Raw genomic sequence first — 22,466 nt, forward strand, 5'->3', positions numbered from 1 at the left:
AGTGTAAGCACAGTACAGGCAAAGTTTCAGAAGAATTGAGCCATATAAATTTCTGAAGCCTTCAATACACACCAAGTGTGATGAATATGCCTTTTTAGAGAGCGTGAATACCATGTTGAATTTCTTAAATGGTCCACTTTGATTTCTGCTATAGCATAGGAATATAAGTTCTTAAAGAACTTAGACTTACACAGATTGTGTATTATTTCTCAAATTCTATAAAACTTGACTATTATTTTGGGTAAGATGAACTAAATCCTTCAAATAATGATGGTTTCAAGAACATATTTCAATGTTAACCTTGGACAGATATAACCAGTATCCCTGAATTCCAGAGTTATATTCCAATATTTTTTCAAACAAGAAAAAAGAGTCCTAATCAAACAAAGAAATCTGCAGTTTCATGTGATAAGCTTTCCTACTTCAGAGACACATACAAGCACTAAGAAATCTCAATCTTTTTTATCTAGTCACTAGTAAAGCAAGAGAATCTAAAACGAGGTAACTAGATTGTGTGTATTTAGTACATCTGTAGTTACTTTTTATAAAACATCCCAGGAGGACAGGGTTGTTTTCAGTTTTGTTTGAATTCAGTTTTTCCTTATATTGAAGCTAAATGATGCAGAAGAAGGAAGACTTAGTCAAACTCACATTTAAAGGGTTGCCATACACTGGAAACTCTTGAAGTTTCCCCACTAGTGGGGTAAGATGGCAATTCACTTATCTTTTAGTACTGGGTTGCAGTAAGGTCTGAAACAAGTGTTTTGTCGGTGTTCTGAACAAACGTGTACTTTTAGGTTATTACAGCTGACAGCTGCTCAAAATTCTGTCACTAATAATTGTCAGTTATAGATGCCTATTTTAATAATTCCAGGAAGAGTTACATATTAATGCTGAAGACATAAGTAATTCAGGCCATGTACAGATAGATGCAGAGATCCCTGACAAGAATTTTTCCACATCTGCCCCTGCATTACTGTGTGGCAAGAGATAAGTCACTTATTAGGACCATCCCAACTTCCTTCTCCCTAGCAATTTTATTAGCTGTATAGAAGTTAATTAAGAAGTTAATGGTTAATACTACATAAAATGGACCATGAAGAACTAAGAGGCACTATAAAGCTCTGTAAAATGATGACATTTGATATAAGAAAGACTCCAGATTTTCTTCCAATATGAAGCTTCTAAATTAAGGTGTGTATGAAAAGCAAAGCACTTATTTACATGAGCATTTCTTTTCTGAACAGCAGCTACGCAACACTCATCTAAAAAAAACAAGATCAAGAATTCCTAGGGACCATAATAAGTAGTTTTTTCAGGAACCAGAAGATCCCCAAAGTCTCAATCTCTGCTCAACTGCCTGCAACACTGCAAGAAAAAAGTTATTTATTATTCGTTTTACATTATTCAAGTCAAGAAAGCTCTCACAACATCATTACTTGTATCTATGCATCCTTAGAGATTTCCCATCATGCATTTCTTAGAGAAAGTGCCTGGAAAAGCGACTGACAAAGGCAAGTAATTGATGACCGATATGACCTTCCTAGAAACACACCTACAAGATTCAGAAACAAAGCTCAGGTTAACTGATTTCCACCACATTATTACCAACAAATCTGCGGTATTAAAACTTCCATGTCACCAAGGTTACATAAGGCCTGCATACCAAGTTCATCGTGCAAACTGCTACCGCCTACAGCAGATGCAGTGGCATGTGATGCTTCTAAGTGGACACTCCCATTTCTCACCAGCAAGGAGGCGCTAGCGCCGGGCACAGCTGCCTGGGAAGGGGGGCGGGACTGCACTCTGACCTGGGAGGAGGACTGCTGGCCTTGCTGACCATCTTGAAGGCTACGAGAAAACACGCATTGGGGACATATTACCAGGAAGAAGTGAAAAATAGCTAGAAGTGAAGCAAAACAAGATTTTTCAGCTTAAAGAGGAAAATCTTGAAAAAGTATAGCATTAAGCAGCCAATTATTAGGGTTAAAGTAACCCATATGTTCTGAATATTTGGACACTAGTTACAATCTAGAGATACCGTTCCTATCAACTTCTTAGAAGAAGCATTGCTTTCTAACATCTCCCCAAGTCACTTACAAGTATATTCTTATAAGTCTTAATTTATTACTGGTGGTTAATCTACAATTAGGTCTCAATTAGTCTACAATTAGGTCTCACCTGAGGTATCACCTACACATAGTAGTGACTATTCCAGTCTACTCGCAATAGCTGGGGTCCTTTTTGCTTACTGAGGTATCACTTGATCAGCTGTTTAACTAGCTGTTTGGGGTCTTTATAAGTCACAGTGACATCATCTTTCTTGTTATTAATTTGCACTCTAACTAGAAAATGCCTTTAAGCACTGTTAGCAGCCACGCACTATCACGGACCTTGCAGATAATTCAAGTTATATGTTTGGATCCAGAATTTTTTTGAACATATTAAGACTACCTATAACAAGTTATTAATTAGCAAAAGTTTTAAGTCTATTTTGAAGTTATTTTGAGAGTACAGGAAAAGCTTTATTACTCACCAAAACACAAGTTTTAAAAGTTAACTTGGGCTTCAGAGAAATTTGTACCTTTATAGCCATAAGCAGACAATGCTTGAAAATGTTAATTCTCCTCTTCACAGCCTTCTCATTGCAAAACTATTTTATAAAGCTATTTAACGAGTCAGGTTTTTTCACAGCTTGTTTAATATTAAACATTTAATACTAGACATGGCAAAGTGTCAGAGTACATGATGTTTACAGTTGATATCCCATCTTTGCAAGAGCAGTGTTTTCTTTGTCGTTCATTTTGTGAACTTAAAGAAATTACATATCGCAGTCATTAGCTGTGAAATTATTTTAGACATGAAAAAAGATTTTGTATTTTAAAGATTGTGGAAAATATCTTAAACACTCTCTTTTGAAAAACAATCCGTACCACCTGTTGCTTTTAACACTTCACTGTTTACAGTGTGATACTACAGTTGGCAAATGAGGCAACTAAAAAAAACAAGATCTTACTAAGAGTTGAGGGGCTATATCTGATGTACTTGCTTTTAACAATATTTTCTAGAACATCTACTTTTCAGTTCTTTTGTTAGAGCATCACTGGAAAACAAAATATAGATATAAGAAGAGGTATTAAGAAAAGCTCATGCAAAATAATGCAGACATGCACACAGCTCGTGAGGAAAAGAACTGCAACTCATTAATTTATCATATTCTAACATATTTTAATCTGAAATTTAAATTCAGTGTTTTGCTGCTGTACACAAGGCTTTCAGTGAGCTATGCAGCAAAAAAAGCCCTAAGGAAGCTCTTAGATGTGTCAGCCTTCATTGTCACCCTTAAGTATTATCAGTAACACCAAAACAATGCTAAACAATACTGCTTTCCCTTGATTAGCAGGTACATATCAAAAGGTATATACACAGCTGCTCTTTGAGTAGTTATCCATATCTATTACAACTAAAAATTCCCACCAAAATATCGATGTCTGCTGATTATACAGATATGCAATAAATGTGTTTATTCTCCCCCTAATTAATAAGAATAAAATTCTGCTTCAGACAGTCATTTACACACATGCATACACCATTGACTGCATGGGATGTCAATGCATACTTATTTTTAAAGTGCCCAAAACACTGTTGGCATTTAGGCAGGACAAAAGCAGGGGTGGATGGTGGTTTTATGGTGGGCTTTGGGTTTCTCTTGGTTTTTAATTTACCAGGTAAAGTACTCTTTTGTCTAATTTAGCATGAAACCAGCAGAACTTACTAGACCAGGTTTTATTTGTTTGTCCTTGCCAAAGACACACATATATAATGCCATTGTCTCTTTTACTAAACATTCCATAGAGGAAGCGAAAAGAAATTGCAAGAATGGAATGAAAATTTAAAAAAAAAAAAAAATCACATTTAGCTTAACAGGTTCTAGGGAACATCTCCACAACATCCAATTTTAAGACAGAGTTAGAAGATTGGAGATTAAAGTTTTGTTGGCAAGAATAAGAAAGAAGTAACATCAGGGCAACTAAAGATTAGTAAATCTAATACTCTTAGAAGTTTAATATCTGAAGTCATATGGATCAGCAATAACAGGAACTAGACTGAGGCAGCTCACCAACAGCATATACGCCAGTACAGTTGCAGTGATATTTTGAAAACATCTTGGTGGTAAAGGGCTAAAAACATCTCCATTTCTTCACTTATGTAGGATTTTTTTTTTAAATCTTTTTAAGGGTTTTCTTCTTCCAGCAACACAGAGAATTTACACTAAAATTAAGCTACTCATATAAAGTTTTATTACAGACTATTCATCTAGAAATCAGAACAGTAATACATTTTATCAGATATATTCCACAGTTGATAGCTGAAATGGAATTTTGTCAACAAATCTGAAAGCACTTTGGTGTTTGGTTGAACTAAGGCAATTTAACTCCACTCCAAGGAACAGTCATTAATCATTACAACCAATGCTTTGAGCAAAGTAACTTCACTAAATATTAATTCTGAATATATTTATAATACAAGTATTTTTGATAATGTGTGTCATTATGTTAGAGAGAGTACAGAGCTGTTTTCTTTTTTTTTCTTTAGAATGGAACAAGTTTAGGTAACTGGAAGATGCTTAGAGGAAATATAAGGCTAGAATATTCAATGTTTTTTCTGCCCTTGAACATCTTGTCTGATTGAAAAGTTACTTCCATCAACTTCAGTTTTCTCATAATCTCTCACTGAAGTTGAGCTTAAGCCATAGGAACCTTAATGACTGAACTAGCATGGGAAAACGAGGCAGCTGTCAACCATAGTCTAAACCAGAATCCCTTACTCTCCCTATTTATACCTATTTAAGAGAAAGAAAACACTGATTTCCGACTAATACACAGTTAAGGAGCTTTGATTAGTCTGCACAGCCTCTTAGGAGGCAATACACAAAACTATATTGCCCTCTCTTATAAAAAAAAGGAGAAAAAAATCAGATGCAAGTGAAGGCAACTAGGTAAAGCAAAAGTGATCTGAGAAAATGCAAAGTTTTATCATCCTTCACTACGAAGTAAATCACCAACTTAAAGTTGAACAAGTTACATTCAGCAAGACCAAAAGCTTAACAAAAAAAACCTGCAATTATGTGATTACTGCTACATGCTGCACTAGCTACTGAAAACACGTCTAACTGGTTTCAGGCCTTGATATGGCAGAAGTCAATCCTCCTGTACAATTTTTAGGTACCATTCTTAAAATCTCCCTGCCTGAGGAAAATTTACAAGGTTAGTCCTTGATTATTTCAGTGGTGTAACAAAGATGGCACAATTTCTCTGCCACCCTCTATTGTAAAGCATTTTCTTTTTATTTGCTCTGTTTCTATAGCTTTTTCTAGCTCAAAAAATTACAGAAATATTCCCAAAACACAAAAGCAGACTGCTTCTATTATTAAAAGACAGCTTAGCATACAAAGAAAGATCATTACGAATATACAACATATACAAGTATTCCTACCTATTTATCATATAACTGAAGGAAGAATTATTTTGATATGTATGGGGGGAGTTCCTTCTTCTGCTCACCAGATTCTCCAATACTATAGGCAACCAAGAGATTCAAAGATTTAAAAAGCAAGTTTAAAAACTTATTGTGGTTGCTGTTTCTACTGTTCAGGCTGACAGCTCAAACAGAGCTGCTGTATGTAACATCACTAGGCTCAGCACTGAAAGCAAATGGGCCAGTGAAGGTTAGGGACTCCTGGGATACATGTATACAGTACAGCTTTAAACATTGCCAAGACATGTAAACTGCCACATAATTAGATCTAATACTAAGCAATACTGTGCATTCTATTCACTTCATTATTTCTCTTTTGCTGTAAAAAGCTGCAGGGTATTATTCAAAAGGGTTTGCCTGTATTTTAGATTGGGAGCTTCTGTATGACTCAGCTCTTTATAAAGTTCTGTCATTTTGCTATTATGTTTCTCTCTCACTATCTAAGGATGTGAAAACCATACTACCAGGCCCTAATGGTTACTTTCTCAAAGGAAAGGAAAACAAAATGGGGAGTGGTGAATATTATTTTCTTTGGTTTTTCTCCTTGATTGAAAGTAAAAGTTTTTAAAATTTTTGATAAAAAAACCACTGAGTCTAAGTTTGTTAGCATTAGTTAACTTTTCTATCAATCTGAAAACACCTATAACATGTTAGAGACTGGCTATCCTGACCGTTTTTTAAATAGTGCCACATATACATGCACAATTCAACAAGCCCACAGTGACATGCAGTGACAGCTCAAGGAAGTTATGGTGGGGAAGGAAGTAAAAAGTGCTTTTCTGGCAACACTGGTGGGTGTGGGGAAGTGGTCTGCTGCATGCATGCTAAATATGGTGGAACATTTAGATACCCTACCTGAGGGGTGATCCGATGAGCAATGTAGGAGGGGTAGGGTTACTCCCTGCATTGTGCCGGCGTCGTACTGCCTGACGCCTAAATGTGCTGCGCTCACGACGAAATGTGACAGCCTCCTCGCTGGCTTGTGCTGCTGCATCAAGACAGACTTTAGGTCAAATCAGAACCCATCCTAGTTACGTACACAGTAACTTAAGACTGCTTTCTTCCCGCTGACCCTCCCCAAGTTAATGAACGTGACTTGCAACAACAAATCTAGCTTATGCCCTGACTGTTCAAATAACCTGCCTTAAGACAGGATCTCAACACACAGTTATTAGCAAAAATCTGGGTGCTTGGGGGTTGTTCTTGCATATATAGATTCCTTTTTTTTTTTACCCCCAGATCCAAATAGCCAGGTTGTAAAACAAGTTGGATATCCCAAGTCTCTTCCATTTTCACAGGGCAGGAAGAGACAAGACTGATCTCACCCTTTATCTCATTTAACAAATAATTAAGGAGAAGTCTAAAAGACAACCTAGCAAAGTTGTCATCATCTTCTCAATTTTATAACTTCTGCCAAACAGGTAGGGCGGAGGTTAACCTCATCACGACTCTTTCAGGAGACAAAGAGTCACTTTTTTTTCCTGGTAAGCAGCAAGGGATACATTTTGCTCATTCTACACTAGTTACAATATAATTTACAGAAGAGGGTTGAGAATAAGTGAAAGAATAACTTCTTTGTAAGGATTGATGGTTTTGCTATTTCAACTACCCAAACAAAAGGGTTGGTTCACTAATAAAGCAACATCGTAAAAAACAGTCAAGGGATTCAAATATTTATCCACATATTATCCCCTAAAATCCACCTGTGCTCCTTAAGCTTCACAGTCTGAACAATTTCAAACTTGGACTGCTTCATGGTGGGCCTACAACCCAAGAGTCTTCCTCCTGAGCCAAGGAAGCTCCTGGCCAATTTGAATGCAGAGTACTAGAGAGTATAAATGAACAGGCCACAGAGAAAATAGGGTTTGCCAGGCAAGTGAAGGAGGAGAATAAAAAACTGCCATGAAGTCAATGCAAGAGAAGAATCACAATACTGACAGCGAAGTCACAACTTGGTAGACAAGTTACTAGCTACTAGAGTGAGAAAACCAAGAATTGTGTCAAACCAAAAAAAACCCACAAAAAAACAAAACCACAAAAAAACAACACAGAAAGCAAGGCTTTTTTTGATGGCAGAAAGATCACAGGCACAATAGCCCATTTTCACTTCAGCACAGTTCAGATTACAACACGGCTGTCATAAAACTTTCAAAACTTACTAGCAAATATTCTAATGCTGGTCTACAGGGAGTAGCAACCTATAGCAACCTGCTTCTGCTGTGTATTACTGCCATAGCTGAGGCAATAAAGACTGCAGGGAACAAGAGTCTAAGTCCATCCATGAACCACAAGTTACTAAGAGAATACTATAAATAAAGCTTCAATCTGCAGCTTGCTTTAAAAGCGAAGAAGTTACATGAAGAGATATACTTTAACACCAATATTCAAGTTTACAAGCATTTCATTACCAAAACACCAAAAGTTAAGGGCATCCTTAATGAGGTCCTTTCTTGTATTTTTAGGAAAACTGTGGGATTTGCTCATTTTCTCCTCATTCCTCCACAACTGTTTTACAATTCTAGGCACAAATAGACTATACTTCTTTTTAAGTGTATTTTAGCAAGAATTCAATAAATTTCTCTTGTGGTTTAATATACAGCTTCAGTTTAATACACTGCCTAATTTCTTCAAGGATTTCTTTACAGCTCTCACACTTGAAGTACAAAGCAAGTAAAACACACTAAACAAGACAGTATGAATCCTGAGACACTAGGTCAAAATTGCCCACCAATTGTGGGTGTCTATTTGTGAAACTTATTTTTTCTCGTATACACATCAGCATACAAAAATTCATATTCACAACACAGCTTTCACTGACTTCGGATGCAAAAGCAATTCCGGTAATCAGGTCATAGTAATCACCATGAAATAAAGAACAGTGACTAGTCTTAACTGAAATGTAAATATGTGAATTACTATTAAGATGGTAAACATCAGCATTACATCTGAATTACCATTTGCAACTACTTAGCAAAAGCAGCATTCAAGTGTAATTCTTCAAGGCAGCATACTTAACACTGACAACATCTGGTTTCCTTTCCATGCCCTTTATCCAGCAAACATAACCTTCCTCAATAACTGAAGCCCAGACTATAAAAACACAAGAAGTCCTTCCTACACGGCTCCAGTTTATCACTAAACCAAGTCCACCTCAAGGACTGACAGAGGCAGTGTCCTGTGGGAAAAATACAAATATAAACATGTTCAGAAAAAAAACCCCTCATATGTACTTGGGGATTAAATTCAATACTGCACAGGCAAATAGCTTTGGCATTTTTCAACTTTTTATTATTTCACTTTAACCTTTAAAAGTCAAAGTAGATTTTGATGTAGCTTTCTACCTAACGTACCAAGAGATTTTTGATTTATCTTTAAACTTTTGTTCAGTGCACATCTTCTTTATGCATTCTTCCTGAATGTAGGTGGTGACATCCAGGATCACTAAGCAAGTCTGAAAGTTCTTTGGAAAACACTGCAGGGCTTTTCAGACCAACTACCTCCAAGTCTGCTAACATTATGCAACATCAAGAAGCTACATGTTGAAACCATGACTAAGAAAGTGAAGGGAAAAAAAAAAAAGCTAGCTGAGCAGAGATGATTAGTTTGAAGTGTGGAAAGTCAAACCAAGCAAAATTGAGGTTTGGTTGTGGTTTTGTTTTGTTTGTTGGGTGGGTTTTGTTTGATTGGTTTTGTGGAGAGCTTTTTGGTGTTGTGGGTTTTTTTAATATCATTTTAAAGAACACACACAATTAAAATAATATATACTGGTACGGAAAGTTACCTATGTTAATTTGTATTATTTGTGTTTCTACTTGCCTTAATAAGAAGGAACAGTGCAACTGCTTGTGAGTTCACTAGTAGAAAGTATGATGAAGTTCCTAAATTACCCTCTACCATTATCTGAGAGCAGCTTAATCATGAAGGAAATTACTCTGTTTTAAAATAAATAAGCTTCCTTTAATATTTACAATCCGATATACACACTTGTCCAATACTGCTACTTTCAACAACTTACTCTAGTCTTCAGAAAGGTAACATCCAACATCTACACTCATGTACAAAATCTACATGTAACAGGAAGAGATAACATAGGTTATAGTTTTAAAGTTCCTGTTTACTTAAATTATACCAGTAGAGGAAGACAAGCTTTTCAGCTTACAGTGTGTTTGTTAAAATGTACTTTATTTTTGTGTTATTCTACACTTCTCTGCTGAAACACTACACTTAATTCATGTCAAAACTTAAGTATACATTTCCTCTACATGTTGTCATGTGAGTCCCCAACACTATCTGTTCTCAAGAACAGAAAAATCAAGTTTGCAGATCAGATTTGAAGTTCAAAGTGCATGAGTTTGAAATGCAAACCTACATACTACAGATCAATAAAATAAGAGGTGGAGACCTAATAACAACTTTGTAGCAAACTTAACCCCTCACACACCTATTCCCAACTATAATATATCTAATTTCAAAGAGGATATAACTTGACTTTTGTATTTGTTAATGAATATGCATTTGCATGCAAATTGCACTAAAATTAATACTTCTGACTGGAAAAAAGCCAAATTAGCAGTTACTTACTTAAAAATTTATGAGGGTATTGTTATGTCATCAGTCACTTGGAATGATACTAAAGTTTTTGACTTAAACGTCTGCAGTTCCTCAAAATTTTAAACAGAACTGAAAACTCATAGTTTTACACTACAGCTATATCTGTTGTATAATGCCACTAGCTTTAAGAAACAAAGTACAAATATTTTCTTTCAAAGGGGACCATTTATACAAACAAGCCAAAACATTTGCAACATCTCCCTGCACCTATTTACCAATGCTTCTAACCAAAACTTAGAAGATGGAAGCTGAAGAAGCATAATATGAAAAAGAAGACTTTCCAAATTTTATTGCATCAACAAGTCCATTTCATTTTGTTACACAAAAATGCTAAACCCCATGCCTTACATAAATTCTGAAATACAGATAAATTCTTCACAAGAAGATTCCTGGAAATATACGGTATGGAGGTAATACAGCAGTGAAGTATCGATGTGGAAAACCACAAAGTTCTCCAAAGAAAAATTGCAAACATCACTCTAACTGGAAAGCAAGGAACAAAAAAAAAAAAAAAAAAAAAACAAACCAAAACACCACAATGGAAACCATGTCCCTCACGCTTCTCAGGAAAGAAGAAAAACAAGCAAAAACAACTCCAAAAAACACCCTTCCCCCATCACTTGATGCCTAAATGGTTTTGAACATTAGTCAGGTTAAGCACGGTTAGAGGTGTGCATGGAACCAAGCAATGTTTGGACATGCCATTTTTCTCCCTATCAAATGGGAAATTGTGATCTAACTATTTTCAATCACTTTAATTATTAAGCCTACATATTCTCAGCAAGAGCTGAAATGAATAGTTTATGGCTCATGCACTCACATAAGCAATGAAATCTGTCTTATAAAACAGAACATACTTCGCCAAACCAAACAGCTGAAATTTTGTTGTTCCATACTGAGCATCTACATCTCATTTGTGTTCAAAACCTGAGAAAAGACATTCTTCACATGCATTTATGGGTTAACACAACCACTCTCCTCATGGCTGAGGCATTCATAGTTTATTTTCACGTGCCCTAACACTATTTTAAAAACCACACTTGTAAGATACTCAAGCAGAAAGGAATCTGTGCAGTTTGTATCTTCACCATGCAGTTGTTAATCACATTATTATTTTGCACCATAATAAAACGTACAATTGGAGGGATTTCTTATACTTCGCAGATGAAACATCAAAGTATTGGATTAGAGTATTATAACTTACTATGAATGTCTAATGAAAAATATCACTAATGAATATTTCTGAAGAACAGAGATGTGGGCAGCAAGGAAGAAACAATGAAGAACAGAGGGACATCTCAAAGATACAAACCTTTGCTAGAAAATAGGGCAGAAGAAAACAACACACAATTTAGGAAGAAAAGCAAAGCCCAAGACTTCAGTGTTGTAGTTGAATTTATGTGGAGAAAAAAAAAAAAGAAGAAAACCAAGTTTGAGACTAGCCTGGAGAAATATTTACAATTATGTCAGAAAAATCACTACAACAATCTGAAAAGCAAAACACTGCCAAGGAGGGAACAAGCAGGACAATAAAAGTACCTGGTTTGAATTCTGAACCAAACATTTTTACAGACCAGCTTGATAGTCAAATTTTTATACTAATGTCAACAATAAAACTAGGAGTCTCAGTTATTCTACTTCACTGTACTTCCCACTTGAATTATTCTGCTTTAAAAATTAGGCACACAGACCTCTTGAATCTAATACATTAATCAACTTCAGGTCAAAGAACTTAAGCTATACCTCATCTGATCCCCTGCCCAATACAGTCCCTATATCCTGGGATATGGGTATCAATAACTAGTATTATGCTTATGTACCAGATAAATGTTCATAGTCTACATTAACCTTTAGGAAAGTTTGGATTTAGATTTATTCACCTTAAGGAAAAGATGCTATACAGCTTTAGAACACAGCCCTTCTAGCATATGTGGCATACTATATTAGTGTATCATACACAGAAAGTCATGTTTGCATTGCACGGCCTTAACTGTAACACCAGAGGTTAATTAGTAGCCAACTTTGATACATCCTGGAATTACATATCATAGCTACATTTGGCAACAACTTGAGTTCTTCCATCACAGTTCATAGAGCTCTTAAAACCTTCTCAGTTGTATGCATAACAGTAAACCCAGGTACATCTAAAAAGCAGCATGAAAAAAGTGGCTTATAAACCTAAGTTAGTAGATGGAGCTTCATTTTTATCTAGTATCAAGAATTCCTATTCAACTCCTGTTTGAGATGAATACTTCACAAATTTATGAACAGCACATGTCAACAGAATTGAATCACTCATTCCAAATCAAGTAAAAGTCATCTAATGTAAGCCTATATATTATCCATAAATACCAGAAAGGGGACAAAACAGACAAGATGGAGTCCCCACAAAATATACTAAAATTTTGCTTTACTAGGGAGTGATTAACAATTAGTAGATGCGAGATTAATTCCAAGTGTCATTTTATTGTTAAATTCCAAAACTGCAAAACTCCACTGTAGCCTCATACATCATTCCTAACAATGTCTACATCTTTAAGTATTGAATGGCAACAATCTCACCTCTGAGATAATGAGATATCCAAGATCATAGGTAATTCTGTAAAACTCAACCTTTACACACAAAAGCTGTGACAGTACAAATAATGTTTTCAAAGTCAGATATTGGTCATGCTTGAACAAAAATCCAGGTACATTATGACACTGCTAGTTAATATCTAAAAAAATCAAGTAATGGAATACAATCTTTTGGTTCCAATAAAGAACCTCATATAGAAGAGAGCCCTTTCTACTTGCCTGACCTGCTTAACTGGATCCAGTTACAGAAGTTGTCCTGCTGAACACATGAATAGAGATAGCTAACATACACACAAGCAATACAGTAACTTTACACATTTTTCAGTTTTATTTCTAAACTCTGATTTCTCATGCAAAACTGTAGTTTGACTGTGAACTGGAAGATTCACAGAAAACAGAGCAGAAGCTCCATCTTCTGTAACTATATCAATTCTACCTGCAGAAAACATATCAAAACTAAAGCCATCAGAAGCATGGAACAGCTCTACAACACAGGCAAAATAAGTCATAACTGCAGACCATGTGCAACATAAGCACAGTAGGAAAAAAGTAATATATTAGTAACAGTTGACATGACCATTGGCTGAATAGCAGAGAACTGAATTGCACTTTTAATTTTGGAAAGGATACTGTGCAATTACAGGCAGATACGCTAAGCATATATGTACAAATACACACAGACTTAAAAGATAAACAGGTTTCTATATGCCATAAAAAATGCTGAACTAACCCAAACTCACAAAAGCCTATTTTGCCTTCCTGTAGAGATGTACTGCAGACCACAAAACACACAGAAGAACAGTATGAGCTGTTACTTCAATATTGCTAAGCAATGTACAGAAGGAAAAATACATTACATTACATGCAGTTTTATTTACAAAAGGGTATGTATGCATCTCAAGATAAACCTTAAATTACAGTAAGCTGTAGAACAGAGTAGCACTTAAAGGGGGCATCTTTTACAGTTAATATAGAATTGGAGAGAACACTTAACTTTTCGGGTCAGCTCAAGTTCTACAAAACGTCACTGTGTCACAGCATTATGTTGGTTCTTTAAACTATTATAAACAGCAATCCAGAAACAGCACACATCTGACAAAAACCAGGCACAGGACAGCGCAGAGGTGGTATTGCCAAAATATCACTGGGTATCTAGGAAAACTTTCAGACCTCTAAGCAACTTCATGACTCATCAATTCACTGGCTACTTTTAGAGTCTGAGTAGTTAACAAGGATAACAACTATTGTAAGGCATCTTCCATTTTTGTTATACATCCACCACATATATTTAATTTCAGAATTTTCAGATACCGTTTCTCTGCATTTCAATCAATTGCAATTTCTATTCAAATGCACACGCTATCTCATAGCAAGTCATTCAGCACTTCCTGACATAATAATATAGAAATGAAACTGCTAAGTTGTATCTGCAGAAGTGAAATATGTACAAGTCTGTATAGTATCCTTCTTAGCAGAAGATTAGTAAAGGCCATATCCATTATAAAACACATTTTAGCAATCACACAAACATGTAAGAACGTACTGTTTAGTTTACTCCCTAAAGACTGAAAGATATAATTAAGTTCTAATTACTGATTTAAGTCAAACTTAAAAAATAGGAATGAAAGATGCTGACTGAAAAACAGAAGATGGTACTAATATCAGTCTTTTGGTTATCCAGGGTGCATTTGTTAATTATTTGTTTCAGAAAGTTATCATAAGCAATCACAATAAAAAATATTTATATAAAATTATAAAATAATCCTTTCAGCAGGAGGTTGGACCAGATTACTTCAAAAAGTCACATCCAACCAATATCCCCTAATCTTATGAAAATCTGAACCAAGTTTATTCTGTAATTCACCTGCTGCAAGTAAATAAAATAACTTCTTAATTTTCTCAAATAATTGCTATACATATATACAAATATGATACGTATTCATATTATATATGTATGTTAAGAAACCTCTTGAAGGTGAAGACAACTAAGTAGTGAGAAATACTGGCTATAAAGCAACTTCAATTCTAAAAAGTTACAGCATTTTCTCTCATTACTATTAGTCATGGGCAAGCCTGAAGAAGAAAGCCACAATCAAAGATGCAGACAGGTGTTACAAAACCTGTAATATAAGCTATAAATTTTGGGGGGAAAAAAAACCAACAAAACACACACAAAAGAAAAACCAGTAGAGAAGGACAACATGAAGGAATTATTCAATTGATCATGAACACATAAATTCAATGTAATTAGTGGCTTAATGCTAGACAAGACTGCATAAATATTTAAGTAATGCTGAAGAAAAGTACGTCAATTTTGTTCTTCTTCACAAAAAAAAAAAAAGCAGAATGACACTAATTTCTCACAATCATAAAGGAAATACTTCCTCTTCTCTTGGTAGCAAGACACATAATATACAGCAAGTGTTAGTAACCACTGACATCACCAAACCTGGAGAACCTGATTCCAGATTGCTTCTTAAAGATAGACATGGGTAAATAAGACCTGGGTGCTTGCCACTTACTTAAAACACTAACAACTTCGAAATAACCACCATGTAAAATTGTAAAGGGGAAACCAATTAGACCAGGAAGAATGACAGCAAGCCTTTCCTGCTTAAACTGCTACAGATGTGTATCTTTAACATTGCTTTGAAATGTGATCAGGCTTGTCTTCCCCACCATTTCATTCTTTAAAGGAGCAATCAAAATATTTCACAATATACAGCATCAGTTAATTAATTCTTTCAGACTACTGACAAGTAGTAAGCACATATAAAGTCTGACATGTTCCATAAGGTAAGGTATATTAATCTTCCTTCGCACATAAGGAAAGAACCTTAATAATTTTAAACAGTAATAACACAAATAACTCTATGCTAAGGAAAGCATAGAGTCAAAATGGTAAATACATAAAGAAGATTTTTTATTAGTCAGATTATTCTCAGTAGACATAAAGAAGAGTTGTCACTTTAACAAGGCATAAGAAAAGGAAATGTTAAGTGTTTGGCTTGCAGAGTTAGCACTAGAAGACCAATCTGGACTCTTTCATTAAACCTACTGCAGAACTCTGTTACTAGAAATAGCAGAAAGAAATTAAAAATAAGAAAAAGCTGCATATATTGGTAAAAGTGAAGGCATCTAAATAGGTCTGAACTAACTGTAAACCAGTCAGATTTGATCAGTAATCAACACACAGCTGAACTTTAATGTGGTACACTTTTTTTCCTCCCCAGAAATTAATTGTACTGATTTTTATAGTTCTTGTGTCAATGTTGGGGAACACACACACACACACAAAACAAACAAAACAAAAACAAACACTGATGCCTGCTCTGCTGGTGCTAAGAAAAAAATCTAGGAGCCGTTAGCTGGGGTGAGATAAGGAAAGGATTTAATTATGCCAAGGCAAGAGATGTTACACGACGTGTGCCCCGGGCTGTGCCCGAGATGTTACATTTATAACAATATCTGGCCAATCCCAAGTGTGTCCACCCTATAATTTTTGGCCTGGTCCACCCCCTGGCCTGCCTCCTGGAATTGGGTTGGGGGGCTTTTTGGGACCCCCTCTTCATCATCCTTCATCATCTTCGGGGTACAGAGAGCAGAGTCACCCAGTTCCTTGACTCTGTCCTGCGGTTTAGGCCAAGACACAAGCGTTCTCCAAACAAGACAGGCTTGCCTTGACTAAGAGACTAAACATTTTCTACTGGATATGGGAATAGGGTTGATATGGGGGGTATGGAATGGGGTGAGAGGATTAAGGAATGTATAAACTAAGGGGTGCTAGGGGAGGAGGGAGAAAGGGGTTTGTTTCTAAAATCTACTTCTATTACCTATAAAACTTATAAGGCTTACAAAATTAGAAAAATAAAAAACATTAGGGGGCTTAAGGCATCAACACAAACAAACAAACACAAACAACGAAAACCAAACAAAACTAAACAAAACCACAAACAAACCAAAAAAAAACCCAAAAAACAAACCACTCATAAAACCCCAAAACAAAACCAAAAGAAAACCCCACTATTGGTCATATCTCATCTCACTGTCAGCTGGAAGCCTCTCCCTTTAAAATGAGAGGGTCACTAGATTTTGTTCAGGCAGTCCATACAACAAGAAGAGTAAATTTGCTACAATTTCTTATAAACATTTATGTCTTGGTCTAAAATGAAATATTATGAAGCATTTGTGTGCCTAGCTATAGAGATCCAGATTATGTGGTAGCTATTGCCCTCCAACAATCCCAAAACTCAGACTGAGGTAATCTGAGCAATCCCATACTGTTCTGAAAATGTATTTTAAAGCCATTTATCTTCCATGACACAAGAAGTCTTCTCAGTTAAGGCAGTCAAAACAGCTAACCAAGAAAATAAACTGAAATGTCATAACAAGTGATTAAAAAAAAAAAACTATCGAGCTCCAATTTTTTTTAAAGTGCCACTATTAATCTATATTAATAACAGCTACTACAGGTAAGCTTAGTATTCACATTACACCAAGCAAAGCAATAGTTAGGGAAAGAGGAAACTACATTCCTCTCCAACACTGGAACATTACTGTGTTCACATAATGAAGACAAAAAAAAAAACAAAACAACAAAAACAAAAGCAAACAACACTGTCTAGCCAGCAATGGCAAGGCTAAGCAAAATCAAACCCCTAAAAGAATTCAGCTTTGTAACCAGACCACTGTAAGAATGCACAATTCAAGGCAGCATGGTAAGGGTTTGGGATTGGTTTTATTTTTTGATACCACCTCAAGCCATGTCAGAAAGGCAGCAGTGGTTTGTACTACTCAGCATAACGGAGCAGGTTTGGATTTGATCACAAATAGTAGTTTTAAGATACAGCTCTAATTAACAAAGACTGCTGGTAACAAAACCATAACACCTCTGCCTATATATTTCCTAACAGTTGTTTGGATTCAACTCCCATTTCTATATGTCTTCCAAGAGATTATGAAGGAAATGCTTTTTCAGTTTTACTGGGCAGGAACAAAGAATCAGGAGGACATTTAAGTATAGTTTTAACTTAAATCACAGATACCAGACTCATTAACAAAATATGACAAGGTACTTCTGGTAGGTCATTTACTTACCTCCACTTGCTGATTCTTGCTCTTCCCCTTCAGGAAATGTAGCCTGGTTTGGTAAGCTATTCCTAGAACGAGTGACTGACTCTAAGTGTGAAGCCCTTCCCAACAGAGATAGCTCATCTAGCACCTCTCCTTCTTTGGCTTCCAAATCAGATTTTGAAGTGGTTAACTGTTTTATGTTACCTGGTGCCATTAAACTATTTGGGTCATTTAAACAAGCTACAGTACCACTGTCCAGACTTAATACTCTGGCACGATTCTTGGCACTGTTTGTGCTAGAAGTCCGTCGTGTAGATCTTTTTTTGCTAATTCCTTCAGAGCTTACGTGGGTTTTGTGAGCATTTTCAAGGTCTGTGCCCCCACGTTCTTTAGAAACGTATTTGGTCTTTAGAGCACTGTACTTTCCCTCAGGAGACTGGCACGAATGGGAGGTGGTGCTGGAAGAGCTATCACTGCTGAACTGGTGAGCTGACTGCATACTTGATGTCCTGCTCAAGTCACTTTGATCACTGGAGTCCTCATCGTGACAAAACACAGCACTGTGAGGTTTAGTACCAGATACACCTCGGAAGGAAACATATTCCCTGTGCCGACTTGAATCAAAACTACTAGCCCGCTTTTTTCCTGTCCTTCTCCGGCTGGACTTGTGGGTAGAGGCTGTTCGATGTATTAAACTAGAAGATTTTGGTCGAACATCTCCTTCTTTCTGTTTTCCACTTGTTTCTTTAGAAGCTCTTGAATCTACTAACACAACTAGTTTCTCACTCTGCTCATCTCTTTGTTCAGCAGCCTTCCCAAGCGGCCTGTCAGTTTGTGTAGTCAATTCATTGGCATGTGGGTTCTTATTGGCCTCTTCTGAAGCAGAGGCACCCAGACCTTTCTGGCTGTGCATCTCATCAGATGCATTAGAACCCTTTACCTCTTGAACACCACTAATAGTGCTCACTTCCACAGCAGTCCTTTCGCTACTAGTCCTTTTATCCGTAGTAGAGCTACTGTCATCCTCTGAGTCAACACCACAGTCTTTTTTCTTACCACCCTTTTTCTCTTCTCTAGGAGATTCCTCCTCGTGCTCTGACAACACGCTTTCTATATGCGTTGAGCTAGTATGTTCACTTTTATAGCTACTGATGGTACTGTTAGTGTCACGATCAGTCCCACTGCAGTAGCTTTCTGTTGAACCACTGCTTCTAGTACTCAGGCTTCTCAGACTGTCCATACTTTTGTCTGCTTTCAAGGATTTGCTCTTCCCACTCTTAGTCAATGGTTGAGGGCTGCTACTTTTCAGAATGTCATCTAACTGAAAAACTCCTGAAATGCAAGAGTTCTCACCCAAAGACTCTCTGGATCCAGAAGGGGGCTTGGAAGCTTCTAATTCACTGACAGGATCTAGTCCTCGTTTTTGCTGATAGAGAGGGAAGTCATTTAGTGAAGCATCTGGAAAAGCAACAGCAGAGCTAGAAGTCCTTGGTACACCTCGTGGTCTATGATCCTTCCTATACGAGTGAGAATGCAGAGTTACAAGTGAAGCTACTTCCGTGTCACACGCACTGGTTTTAGACTGGTCCACAAGCTGGTTGTTCGAGAGGCACACTTTGTCACTGTTGTCCCTTGGCAAATCCTGTCCAGAGGACAATGAAGGTTGGATGGAGACAAACGAGTCGTTCGACACCAGACGAAAAAGCTTCCGATCAGCTGCCAGATCTGTTTAAGTACATATTTAAAAATATTCATGTAGAATGTTCATACGATCTGCCTTAAAACTGCTTGCTTATATCAGACAAAGTAAATGAACTGATAAATCCATTTGCAAGTACTATGAATGTATCACATTACCATTTAAAATTATTTCCTAACACCTGGGCAAACCTGACAGGGTTTTTTTAATTAAAAAAAGAAACCATCAATAGCAGCTTAACCTTCACAGCTAATAAAAAACAATGCAATTCTTACAAGTCCCCAGCCTCCTCTATTGCTTATGTGTCTCAGACTTAATGTTGCACAGGCCTATTGGTATTATAAAAAAACTCCCTGTGAAGTTACTGAGTTTGACTACCTTTAAAACTGGTAACGTGAAAGCAAATCATAAGGATTTGCTGTTAGCTCTTGATTACAACAATTGTTCCTGTTACTCATCCCAAGCAGTCTCATGTAAAAGTGTCCATCTGCAGGCAGCACTGAAAGTCAGGCTACTTTCTCTTTTGGTACTGTCACTAAAAATAGAAGATCTGGAGGCCAAGTTAAGTTTCTACGATTGCTAAATTTTTGTAGAGCGTATTTGAACACGTGCAACCTAAACTTCAAAACAGTTACATTACTCAGCTGAAAGTAGTAGAACCTTGCTCCCTATTACAACAGCATGGCCACCTGTGATGCTTTATTTCAAACATACTTTCTGCACTCAAGCACATAGTAATAACTGAATCATCCATGCCAGTCTAATCACCCATTAGTGATTAGACTGGCAAAAATGAACCATAGTATTCCCAGAGTTAATTTCCTGCTAATCACCAGGTACTTTAAAATCAGCAAACAAAAAGATTTCCCTACAGTTTTATGCTCTATTTTAAACTGAGTAGGCTTTTTCCTGGCAATGAAGATAAATGACAAATGAGATCTTCAGTTGCCCAGTTTTATTTCAGAACACAAGCTAGCAGTTTCCTTACATACAAGGAGGAAAAAAATAAAAGAGGAAACACAAAGCTCTGATAACTTATATCTTAGAAGCAGTCTATAGCTCCAGAAACACAGAACTCTACATAGGATTATTTACTTTATAGAAAAGCCTTCCAGATTTTAAAAAAATACATTTGTCTGTGCTGGAAAGCAAAGCAAATTAGTCTACAATTAAGTCCCAGAATCCCAGGCCACTTGTAGTATAAGAGAGACTGTCTAAAGACATGTAAGCTAGCTATCTTTCAGCAGTAAGGTGACAATAAATATTTATTATCTGCTGGAAGATGTCAGAACAAGAAACACACAGCAAAAGAATAATGCTAAAAGCATTCAAACTATGCTTCCCAGAAACTTGAGTAATTCAGAAAGGAAACAGAGAACTTCAAGATACCTTTTCTTAGTCTTATCAACAAACTGCATGAATTTATTTAGCATATTAAGCAAAGGGTCTCTGGTAACAAAATACCATGTTTAACATGGAGAAGAAGAAATTTTACCTTGTTCTTCACTCCCTTCTTTACATAGGCTAGAACTCTGGCCAAGACTCAAACTGATATCATCAGAGGTCTTGGCAGTGTCAGTATCACCTGTGAATTTTAAGAAATAAGAGTACTAGTGCTCAAAGTATTAACACATATATTTACATACACTGCAGATTTCTTAGTTGTCATGAAAAACCGTTGCTTTTATTTCTTCATTTGAAGGTAAATAATAATCACAAGCAACACAAGATTTATCTTTTAGAGACAAATATTGCCTACTCTATTTCATTTATCTTCCATGAAAAACTAGAAAAGTATCTTCCCCAGAACCCAACGGAAATAGAGATGATTCTTTTTCTTAAAGATCTATCTATTTGAATATTTCTTTTTGCATGGTTGCCTATAAAAAAGAGGGGTAGACTGTAAGAAAATACTTGTAATGATCAAAAAGGTAAGGAAAAAAAATAATCAGGAAGGTGACAAAAATTCACATTTGATTTTGTCTTATTAATGGCTGGATAAATTTACAAGATCATAATTTTGCATATTACAAATAATTTATCTTTTCATCTAGAGGAGTTCACAAGGGCTGTTCTGGACAATAGTTTTGCTAGATGCAAAGCAACTAGAAATAATTAAGTCATTTAAATACAATACCAGAAGGGTAGTTGGTTGCAGTGACTTGAAAATGCTAGGGAAAAGTGCACCCAAACCAATCCCTTAGCTCTGCATTTATAAGCAAAGGAAAAACGTGTCATTACATAGGAAACAGAACATGGACTCCATAATATCCTCTCCTCCTGTTTTAGTCACATAATTGACAAGTCCAAGGAAGATTTCTTCCAATTAGTAAATGCTGTACTTAGCTTGCAAAAAAAAGTTTTGAAGATAAGGTAGACAGTATTTGGAAACAACACAGGAAACAACGTAGTAAACAACACAGTGATTTGAAGTGCTTCTGCATAGTAATTTAAGAAGCAACTAAAAATCTCACCTTTGATGGTTGCTGCTGTTCCCAGACGAGATAACCCAGATCCAACCTAGAAACAGGGGATTATGTAAAAAGTTGTAAATTTTCAGAAAATAACCAACCATTGTTTCCTATTACTTCAATGCATGCATTTGCCTATACACCTAGGAGAGATTTTTAAAGGCACAAAAGCATGCAACAGCATGGTGCTATAAAATTCTTTCTGACTCGATGTGTTTCCACTGCAAACAGATGACGACAAGGCATGTAATTATGCATCTAACTACATGACAGCATTATTCTGTTTCTTAGCCAGTGTTCTTAGAGATTTTACTATTTGATTTGAGAAACAGTTTTTAATCTAGGAATTTTTATAGAAAATACTTAATGCGGCAACAAAGTACTGGTGCAGTGGCACACAGATAACTACTGCTGCAAAGCTGAATGTTTAATGCAGTGATCACGGCTGTCTAAAATCACACAATATGCTGAGTTGGAAGGGGCCCACAAGGAGCATT

The 22,466-nt window shown here is 36.2% G+C and overlaps 1 protein-coding gene across 8 annotated transcripts in view; it reads right to left on the minus strand.

Annotated features, from left to right (window-relative positions):
* PCNX1 (pecanex 1) overlaps positions 1 to 22,466 on the minus strand; it is an 87,804-nt gene that overhangs the window by 48,183 nt on the left and 17,155 nt on the right. For 3 of the 8 annotated variants that reach the window (XM_027707573.1, XM_027707534.1, XM_027707566.1), the window contains exons 4-8: positions 21,973 to 22,018; positions 20,994 to 21,083; positions 17,824 to 19,524; positions 6,394 to 6,526; positions 1,667 to 1,851 (exon numbers count right to left, since the gene is read on the minus strand). In XM_027707573.1, coding sequence (XP_027563374.1) covers positions 1,667 to 1,851; positions 6,394 to 6,526; positions 17,824 to 19,524; positions 20,994 to 21,083; positions 21,973 to 22,018 — 2,155 coding nt within the window. The remainder of the gene's footprint in view (positions 1 to 1,666; positions 1,852 to 6,393; positions 6,527 to 17,823; positions 19,525 to 20,993; positions 21,084 to 21,972; positions 22,019 to 22,466) is intronic. The other 5 variants (XM_027707547.1, XM_027707541.1, XM_027707559.1 and 2 more) reach the window with 3 other exon arrangements.

This window comes from Neopelma chrysocephalum, unplaced genomic scaffold, assembly GCF_003984885.1.
Source record: "Neopelma chrysocephalum unplaced genomic scaffold, ASM398488v2 Primary Assembly neopelma1_24, whole genome shotgun sequence".
NCBI classification, from domain to species: Eukaryota; Metazoa; Chordata; class Aves; order Passeriformes; family Pipridae; genus Neopelma; species Neopelma chrysocephalum.